Genomic DNA, 9262 nt, shown 5'->3' with positions numbered 1-9262 from the left:
AAAGTTTACTTACTTACTTACTTACACTTATATTTAGATTAGTGCTGCCCACCACTGCAAATTCATATAATATGTTCTGGGCAGAATCCCTGTCCTCATCCTCAGCTAGCTCAACACTTGTTGTCTATAAACCTCCCGTTTCATATTTGGTAGATGATCTGTCAGAGCTCAGAGTACGTGTTGTGGGTCAGTCTTAGAGACTGCCACGCCAAATTATAGTTCAAAACCTGTAAAATTGACTGGGTTGTGCTTATTTTTTATTTGCTAATATACATTATCTTGTTAGCCTAAATCTCAATATCTAAATTAAAGTTTTGCATATGGTTTTTAGCTTTCTGTGCTCCCGAGTGAAGAGGGCGAATCTCCCAGAGAGGAGACCTCGGACTCCGGACGGATCCACATCAGCGGCCTGAACCCTGGGACTCAGTACACCTACAGCGTTCAGCCCATTTACAACAACCGCAACCGTGGAAACCCCATCACCCGCAACGTCGTCACCTGTACGTCAATATTTCATTTACACTGAGATCTTACAACCACATGAAATTTAAAGAGTTGTGGGTTTTTGTTTCGTCTTGTGCAGCTTTGTCTCCTCCCACTGACCTCAGAGTGGTGTCCAACCCGGACACAGGAGATCTAACGGTTTACTGGGCGGCCTCCAAAACACAAGGTAAATATTGACCGTGCKCCCCACGCACCGCTGGGCCTTCACATCGCACCGAGTCCGGACTTTGGCCTTTGAATGTTTGTTTTTCTATCCTGGAGCAAATCTTTTATTCTTGGGATTTGGCACCGTGATTTCTCATCTGTTGGTTTAATGTCATTTCTCCTGGTGATGATTTTTATCTTGTTTCAACTCCAACAACAAAAAATACAACAACGTGGACAAAAATCACAAAAATAGATTTTTTTATTAAAGTTACAAGTCTCTTTCAAACATGTAGAGAGAAAAAAAACAATATAAGAAAACAGGATTGACCATTTGTCAAATGAAATGTTTGAAAAAGAGTAGGATGCTTAGTTTCGTGACTTTTCTGCAGGAATCTCGGGCTACAGAGTGACGAGCACGCCGACCATGGGTCACAGGGGAAATTTCCTGGAGGAGTTTGTCCGTGAGGATCAGACCTCCTGCACGCTGGAGAACCTGAACCTGGGTGTGGAGTACAACYTCAGCGTGTTTACCACCAAGGGTCGCGTGGAAAGCCCACCGGTGTCCACGCTCGTCACGCCAGGTAGAACCACCGGGGACACAGGGTGTCCACATGAAGTGTCCAACTCTGATAGTTTCATCTCCTGTCAGTTTGATCGAGTTTCACAAGAAGCTGGAAACACGCCATACCTAATATTTATTACAGTTCAGATTTATAAAACAGCTAATAAGCTGAAGAAAAGTTCTTCTACTATGCTAGCTAATTGCTAAAATAATCAGTACTACTCTAGCTAACTGCTAAAAGAAACAAAACTAGCTAAATACTACATTAAGGACTACTCTAGCTTATCGCTAAAAGAAACAAAACTCTAGCTAAATGCTACAATAAACACCTTTCTAGCTAATCACTAAAAGAAACAAAACTAAATGCTAAAAAGAGAAAACTTCAGTTAAATGCCCAAAGAAGCACACTAGTCTAGCTAGATGCTAACAGAAGCACAACTCTGTCTAAATGCTAAAATAAGAAAACTAGCTAAATGCTGAAAGATGCAAAACAAGCTAAATGCTAAAACACAACTAGCTAAATTCTGAAAAAGGCAAAACAAGCTAAATGTTAAAATAAAACTAGCTGAATGATGAAAGAAGCAAAACAAGCTAAATGTTAAACAAAGGAAACTAGCTAAATGAAAAAAAAACAAGCTAAATGCTAAAAGAAGAAAAGCTGATATTATAAATTGAATTTGTGCTTAAACAACTGCAGACAGATTTAYGAACATTTCTGTTTACGACTAAAACCAATAAGTTATTTTGACTTGATTTATGAAYAAAGTGAAACTTTTCTCTGTAAACCTGGTGAACCAGACTGCAGTGGTTTGTAAAGAAAGCAGTTTGCAGCACGTTGTTGTTGAACACCAACCAGGATTTGATCTATTTCAATAAATAAAGCTAATTATTTGAATTCCTCTGGTTCCTGCAGTCATGCCGGCTCCAAGCAACCTGCAGTTCAGCGGCGTCGGTCCCGACCACATCAGGGTGACGTGGACGATCCCCAACATCGCCACGCCCAGTCAGATTTCCCGATTCGTGATTCGTTATCACCCCGTGGCCACGGACGACGACGTCCGGGAAGTTAATGTGGGCGGAGCCACCAACACCTTCCTGCTGCAGAGTAAGATGATGTTTAGAGTTTGCGTTTCGCCGTCACCCCAGTGCGATATGAAACAACTGATCTGTCTCCTTTCGTCTATAAAGACCTGCAGCCCGACACAAAGTACCGGATCAGTGTCGTCAGCGTTTACGACGATCAGGAAAGTCGACCGGTCACAGGAACTCAGAGCACAGGTGGGTCTGCYTTCCACACCTGGAGAGACTTCATCGTATCACAAGATGTTAGGAGTGATTTGGGATGACCCTCAGCTACTACCACACCAAACTTTGGCTCATTATTTGTGAACCCGACTGCTTTATAACTCATTATTTAATGTCCGTTGAGTCAGGAGCCCATTTTGTTTTGGGACAGACAAACAGTCACATGATCCCCCTTACCTGGACCAGCTCTATGGTTAAAGGCTGCTTTTATTTATTTATTTATTTATTTATTTATTTAATTTTCAGTTCTGGACTCGCCGACCGAACTGAGGTTCTCGGACATCCGGACCAACTCCTTCACGGTCCACTGGCTGCCCCCGAGGGCCTCCGTCAGCGGCTACAAGATCCGCTACCAGAAGACCAGCGGCGGGCGAGCCAAGGAGGAGCGCCTCCCACCCACCAGGAACCACTTCACCGTGACGGGACTGGCGCCGGAGGCCGAGTACATGGTTTACGTGTTCGCCATCAGCAACGGGCAGGAGAGTCAGGCGCTGACCGGAACCCAGGCCACCAGTGAGTTCTGACCTCCGTCTCTGCAGCGAGACGCTTAAACCATCAATGCTGCTGCAGACTTTAGGTTGTTTCAGCTGTTCATAAATCAAAACGTTCGGCTCATTCTAGAGTCGGGAGTTCTACTTGTTTTTGTTTTTTTTACAAATATTTTTTCCCTCAAGTTCTCGTAGGTAGCCTTTTGCTACATTTAGCTTCTTGCTACTTTTAGTTTCAGCTATCATTTTGCTACTTTTAGGCTTTAGCTTGCCTTTTGCTAGTTGTGGCTTTTAGCTAATGTTTTACTACATCTTTAAGGCTCTTTCTACTTTTAGAMATTAGTTAGCCTTTTGTTATTTTTAGCATTTTAAGTTAGTCTTTTTCTACAATTAGCTTCTAGCTTGTCTTTTCATATTTTTTATTTCGAGCTAGCCTTCAGATACTTACACATCTTTTATTTTGCATCGGTCCAGACTCCACCCGGGTCTTTGTACCGGGGCTCATAGTAAATAGCTTTTTTTAAAAGCTTTTCACTGGTATTTGGCCTCTAGTTAGCCTAATGCTACATTTAGTTATATGCTGTCATTCTACTACTTTTAGGTTTTAGCTAACCTTTTCTTAGGGTTTTGCTWTTTTTACATTTTAATCAGCATTTGTTATGTTTAGTTTTTCAGCTAACCTTTTGTTACTTTTATTTAGCTTTTTGCTACATTTAATTTTAAGGGTTTATTTTAGGATTTAMCTAGCCTTTTGATACTTTAAAGTTTTAGGCTTTTAAATTTGTCAAGTAGCAAATTGCTGTTTTTAGCTTTTCTCAGGAATTTTGCTACTTCTAGCTTCTAGTTAGCCTAATGCTACATTTAGTTTTATGCTATCATTCTGCTATTTTAAAAAWTTAGCTAACCTTTTAAGTTTTATAGCTAACATTTTGCTACTTTTAGTTAGCTTTTTGRTACTTTAAATTTTTACTACTTTGAACTTTTGTCTAGTCTTTTAGGACCTTCAGCTTTTAGGCCCTCTATTTTAGCTGTTATCATTTTGCTACTTTAAACRTATGCCTTACGTTACTTTTTGCCTAACCTTTTTGTATTTTAGCTTGTAGCTATTTTTGCTACTTTTAGCTATGTTTTCTGCTTTTAGCTAGGCTTTAGCTACACTTAGCATTAAGTTAGTGTTTTCTTTTATTTTGAATGACTCAGTTTCATCTGTCATTCGGCTGTGTTTTCACAGTAAAAGAAATGTTTAAACATTTTTTTTGTAATAATTTCCAGTCTCCGACGCTCCCACTGACCTGACTGTGACGTCCTCCACCCCCACCACCATCACCATCCGCTGGGACGCCCCCTCTGTTGAAGTGAGGAACTACAGGATCACCTACGGAGGGACAGGTGTGTCTGAACTTCTTCATTCAGTTCTTCCTCCCAACCTTTTCAGAATGAAGTGTTTCYATCATTTCTGTTTGCTTCCAGGAGGAGAATCTCCTCAGGAYTTCTCCATTCCCGGTACCCAGACCTCGGCCACCATTACGGGGCTGCGCCCTGGTATCGACTACACCATCACCGTCTATGCCGTCACRGCCAGAGGAGACAGCCCGGCCTCCAATAAACCCGTCTACATAACACACAGGACCGGTATGTCCAAAACAAACAAAATACGTTCTCCTTTATTAGTTGTGTTGTTTTGCGTTGATTGTAACCAATCCTATCTGACCCAGATTGGTCGTAAATTTCAAACAATTTTTTTTACTTGAACATTTTTTTCAATGTCAATTTATTTATATAAAAACAACATGAGTTGACCAAAGTGCTTCACAATTGAGCCACAAAAACGATAAAAACAAATAAGAATAAGATCAATTTAGAATAAAGAAATAGAACATTGAAAACCTAGGAAGAAGTGGGTATAGATAATGGATGTGTGGATGAACATTGAACACATTGACTTCAAAGGAATCTCAAACTCTACCAGAATGAAAGGCCAAGGCGTAAAGATGAGTTTTAAGCAAAAATTTAAAAGTCTCAACAGTCCAAATGCAAAAAGGTAAACCATTCCAAAGGTTTGGGGCAGAAATTGCAAAGACCGATCACTTCTAAACTTTAGCCTCGAACCACGAACATCTAAGAGAAGCTGGTTGGWTGAGCGAAGTGCTCTGACTGATGTTAATGAGATCACACAGGGACGATGGGGCCAGACCTTTTAAAGCTTTAAAAATAAAGCAATAAAATATTAAAATCTATCCTAAACCTAACAGGAAGCCAATGGTGAGAAAAACCGGGGACGTGTTTGTGTTTTTTAATACCTGTTAAAAGACGAGCTGCTGCGTTATGGCCAAGCAGAGAAGATTTCTCTAAACCAACATAGAAAYCTTTACAATAATCCAAATGAGATGTAATGAGAACATGATTCACTTTTTCAAGGTTTTTGGTTGGGAGATGACTTCACCTTGGCAATAAGTTGAAAAAAACTTGATTTCACAACTGAGTTTATCTCGTCCAGTTTAAAGGCACAATGGAAAATGAAACCCACATTTCTGAGAGCAGAGCAGCTGTATGAAGCCAGAGGACCAAGAGAAATACCAAAGCTGATGACTTCTGTTTTACTTTTGTTTAGATTCAGGAAATTCAGTTATAGTCAGATTTTTRTGTAACTCAGACAGTTCAGGAGTGATTGGAGTAAATTAATCGAGTCTGGCTTAATAGYCAGATAAACCTGAAWGTGGACAGGAATCTTATATTTACTAAAAAGGGACCCCAGAGGCAAGATAGAGATTAAACAGCAGGGAGCCTATAATAGAGCCTTGAGGGATCCCACAAGTCAGAYGAGCTGTAGAAGACGAGCATTTTCTGTCCTTTTACTGTACTTTTTGTTAGAGATTTCTCTTATATGGATCCAAACTGAAGAACTCCTCAGACTAAAGATGTCTGTAASGATAAAAGARMAAATGTTTCAACAAACAACATATCCTGATTGGTTACTAAAATTTAAAATAAGACATTTCTTTTATTTATTGATTCTTTAGACACYGAGGCTCCAACTGACATGAAAGTCACAGATGTGAAGGACAACGCTCTCACGGTGCGCTGGTCTCCAGCTCAGGGACCAGTCAGAGGCTACAGAGTCACAAGTGTCCCCAGAAACGGCCTGGGACCCTCCTACTCKGAGGTGGTGGCCCCCGGTAAGTCAGGCTGGACATTTAATCTGACATCTAAAARATTTATRGATTAAAAACCTTCTCATTGGTAGTTTATTTTTTGTGCAGATCAGACAGAGATGACGTTCACGGGTCTGATGCCCACCGTAGAGTACGTGGTGAGCGTTTATGCCCTGGGCAARGATGGACAGCCGTCCTCTCCTGTGGTGGAGAACGCCATCACTGGTTGGTTCAGTCAGAAGGTCCCGAGCGTCCGACCGGTTCAAARGTCGTGGCTTCATCTTCTGTCTGTGTCTCCACAGCGATGGACCATCCTAAAGATCTGAGCTTCTCTGACATCGACTCCACGTCCATGCGCATCACGTGGGACAGTCCGGACGGGACGGTGACGGGGTACCGCGTCCTGTACTCCAGCTCCGAGGAGGGCGAGCGGGAGCTGCGTCCGGCGCCCAGACGGGACCAGGACAGCGCTGTGCTGAGGAACCTCCAGCCTGGGACCGAGTACACCGTGAAGGTCATCGCCTACAACGGACGGACACCCAGCGCACCGTTAGTGGGAACCCAGGCCACTGGTACGCAGAAACCTGAACCCTCAGATGACAGGGTCTGATGGTGGGACAGCAACACGCCATTTCCTGTTTAGAGTTTTCTCTGCGGGTTGTATTTACAATCGATCACTTTGTGCTGTTTTCACTATTCAATGATCAAAATGTTCGGCTCAGTAAGGATCACGGAGCTCTGACTTTTATTAAATTATTTAACTAAATTTACAAATATTTCCTCCAAAGAAACAGATCCAGATCAGTTCCTTAAAAACTTATTTCTCTTTGAAATCTGCTTCATCTACTGGCTCAGTTTTTGTTTTCTTTTGCTCCTTTTAGCTACTTGGTTAGCAAACAAGAGTTTAGCTACATTTAGTGTTTAACCACAAGTTTTACTAGTATCACCTTTAGCCACTTTATTCCCCCATTCCAGTTTTAGCTARGGTTTTAACTACAGTCTTGCTATGTTTAAAGTTTTTGCCATTGGTTTAGGGATATTTAGCGTCAGCTATGATTTTGCCAACAGGCTCTTTTAACTAGAATTTTGCTAGATTTAGCTTTTAGCAACAATCTTTCTTCTTTAAGCTTTTTAATTACGGTTGTGCTACCTTTAAGATTTTAGTGATAATTTTGCTATCTGAACCTTTTAGCTACAGTTCTACTAGATTTAGACTTTAACTGTTTGCTAATTTTAGCTTTAATTTGCAGTCTTGATACYTTGCTCATTTTAGCTACAGCTTTGCTAAATTTAGCTTTTAGCTGCAATCTTGATACGTTGATTATTTTAGCTAGAGCATTACTAAATTTAGCTTTTAACTACTGCTAATTTAAGGTTTTAGCTACAGTTTTGATATGTTTTTGTTGTAGCTATAGCCTTGATACTTTTAGCTTCAGATATGATTTTGGTAATTAGAGCTTTTAGCTGCACCTTAGCTACATTTAGCTTTTAACTGCTGTTCTGCTCATTTAAGGTAATTTTAAGTTTTTTATGGTCTTGCTACATTTAACCTTTTAGCTATGTTTTTGATACGTGATCTGACGTGGGGTCTTTGCGTTTCAGTAATCCCCGCCCCCACCGACATGTTGGTCTCAGACCTCGGCCCGTCTGTCTTCACCGTCTCGTGGCGAGCACCGTATGCACGCCTGACAGGGTACCGAGTGGTCGTTACCCCCAAAAACATCAACAGCCCTCACAAAGAACTGAACATCGGTCCGGACTCCACCCGGGTCGTTGTACCGGGGCTGATGGTAAACGCTGTTTCTATGTTCTGTCAGTGTTTACATGTAAACATTAATAACCTGTAAATAATTCTGGGCGTGTCTCCGGACCGTAAGGTGGCGACGACCTATCAGATCCAGGTCTACGCCCTGAAGAACACCGTCACCAGCAAACCACTGGAGGGAGAAGCGACCACACTGGAAGGTAAACGACTTTGATACCAAAAACCACTAATGAAACTCATCTGGTTCAAGATGGCCGCCGCAGGAATTCAGTGGTAGTGAACAGAGAACAGGTGTGTTCGAGGCTCAGAGTGGTTTGTGTTTGTTCCCTGACGTAGAGGTGAGTCCTCCACGGCGCGTTCGTATCATAGACCTGAAGGACACGTCCTTCACTCTGACCTGGAGGGCCAAGTTAGAACCCATCACAAGTTACCTCATCGAAGCCAAGCCCATGAGCGGCTCGCGCTCCCCCATCAGCAGGACCATCCCCGGAGATAAGACCACCTACACCCTCACAGGTACACCTCACCTTCCTGCTGGAAACGCTCTCTTTTAGAGTCATTTCTCTGACAGTTCGTGTTTTTCAGGCCTTCAGCCGGGCACCACCTACTCCGTCAGCCTGTACACGCTGAACGGAAACACGAAGAGCGCTCCGTTCACACTCAGGGTGGACACAGGTACGAAACCAGCCGTCACCTCTCATTAAAGGGATCAAAGAGCCGTTAGCCTAGCAGCACCTACTTCCTGACTCTGGATCGGACCAATCACGTAACAAATGAGATAACACGTCTTTCTTTCCAGCGAGACCTGTGGTCCAGGCTCCCACCAACCTCCAGTTCACCTCCGTGATGCCCACCTCRGTCTCCTTCACCTGGCAGCCCCCCTCTACGCACATCACAGGATATTACATCACCTACGAGGAGTCTGGAAGAACGCCGCAGGAGCTGACCCCCCAACCCCACGCTGGACAGAACTACGCCACCATAATGGGTACCAACACCTTTAGAAAGGAGAAATCTTTCCTCTAATGGTGGACCACAGTCCGGATCTGGACCCATGTGTCCTCAGACCAGTCTTGGACTTGAAAAGACTAACARTCTTGTTGATTCATCCGCAGGACTGAAACCCACCACAGATTACATKATCAGAATCATCGCCATCCAGAACACACAGAGGAGCCCGCCTCTGGTGGGCAGGATCAGGACTCGTAAGTACTCAAGGGTTTTTACAAACTGACGGGTTAGTTGTAATCTATGGAGCTAAAGTAGAGCCCTAAGTTTTGTTCAGAATTTCTTTTGAATCTAAAAAAAAAGATGTAATGCTGAAAAAAATTAATTGAAA

The 9262-nt window shown here is 42.5% G+C and overlaps 1 protein-coding gene across 1 annotated transcript in view; it reads left to right on the top strand.

The window, feature by feature from the left end:
* The window catches only part of fn1b (fibronectin 1b), a 38662-nt gene that overhangs the window by 22145 nt on the left and 7255 nt on the right, over positions 1-9262 (top strand). Inside the window, exons 22-38 of the mRNA XM_014003001.1 lie at positions 332-500; positions 584-670; positions 1041-1232; positions 2127-2318; positions 2402-2491; positions 2765-3031; positions 4279-4395; positions 4477-4638; positions 6027-6182; positions 6267-6383; positions 6461-6730; positions 7761-7948; positions 8036-8123; positions 8260-8439; positions 8509-8598; positions 8723-8911; positions 9039-9128. Of these exons, the coding sequence (XP_013858455.1) occupies positions 332-500; positions 584-670; positions 1041-1232; positions 2127-2318; positions 2402-2491; positions 2765-3031; positions 4279-4395; positions 4477-4638; positions 6027-6182; positions 6267-6383; positions 6461-6730; positions 7761-7948; positions 8036-8123; positions 8260-8439; positions 8509-8598; positions 8723-8911; positions 9039-9128 (2644 nt within the window). The remainder of the gene's footprint in view (positions 1-331; positions 501-583; positions 671-1040; positions 1233-2126; positions 2319-2401; positions 2492-2764; positions 3032-4278; positions 4396-4476; positions 4639-6026; positions 6183-6266; positions 6384-6460; positions 6731-7760; positions 7949-8035; positions 8124-8259; positions 8440-8508; positions 8599-8722; positions 8912-9038; positions 9129-9262) is intronic.

The sequence above is a fragment of the Austrofundulus limnaeus genome, unplaced genomic scaffold (assembly GCF_001266775.1).
Source record: "Austrofundulus limnaeus strain Quisiro unplaced genomic scaffold, Austrofundulus_limnaeus-1.0 Scaffold16, whole genome shotgun sequence".
Taxonomy (NCBI): Eukaryota; Metazoa; Chordata; class Actinopteri; order Cyprinodontiformes; family Rivulidae; genus Austrofundulus; species Austrofundulus limnaeus.
The sequence above is the reverse complement of the archived record's forward strand: the minus strand, read 5'-3'. Positions and strand labels throughout refer to the sequence as shown.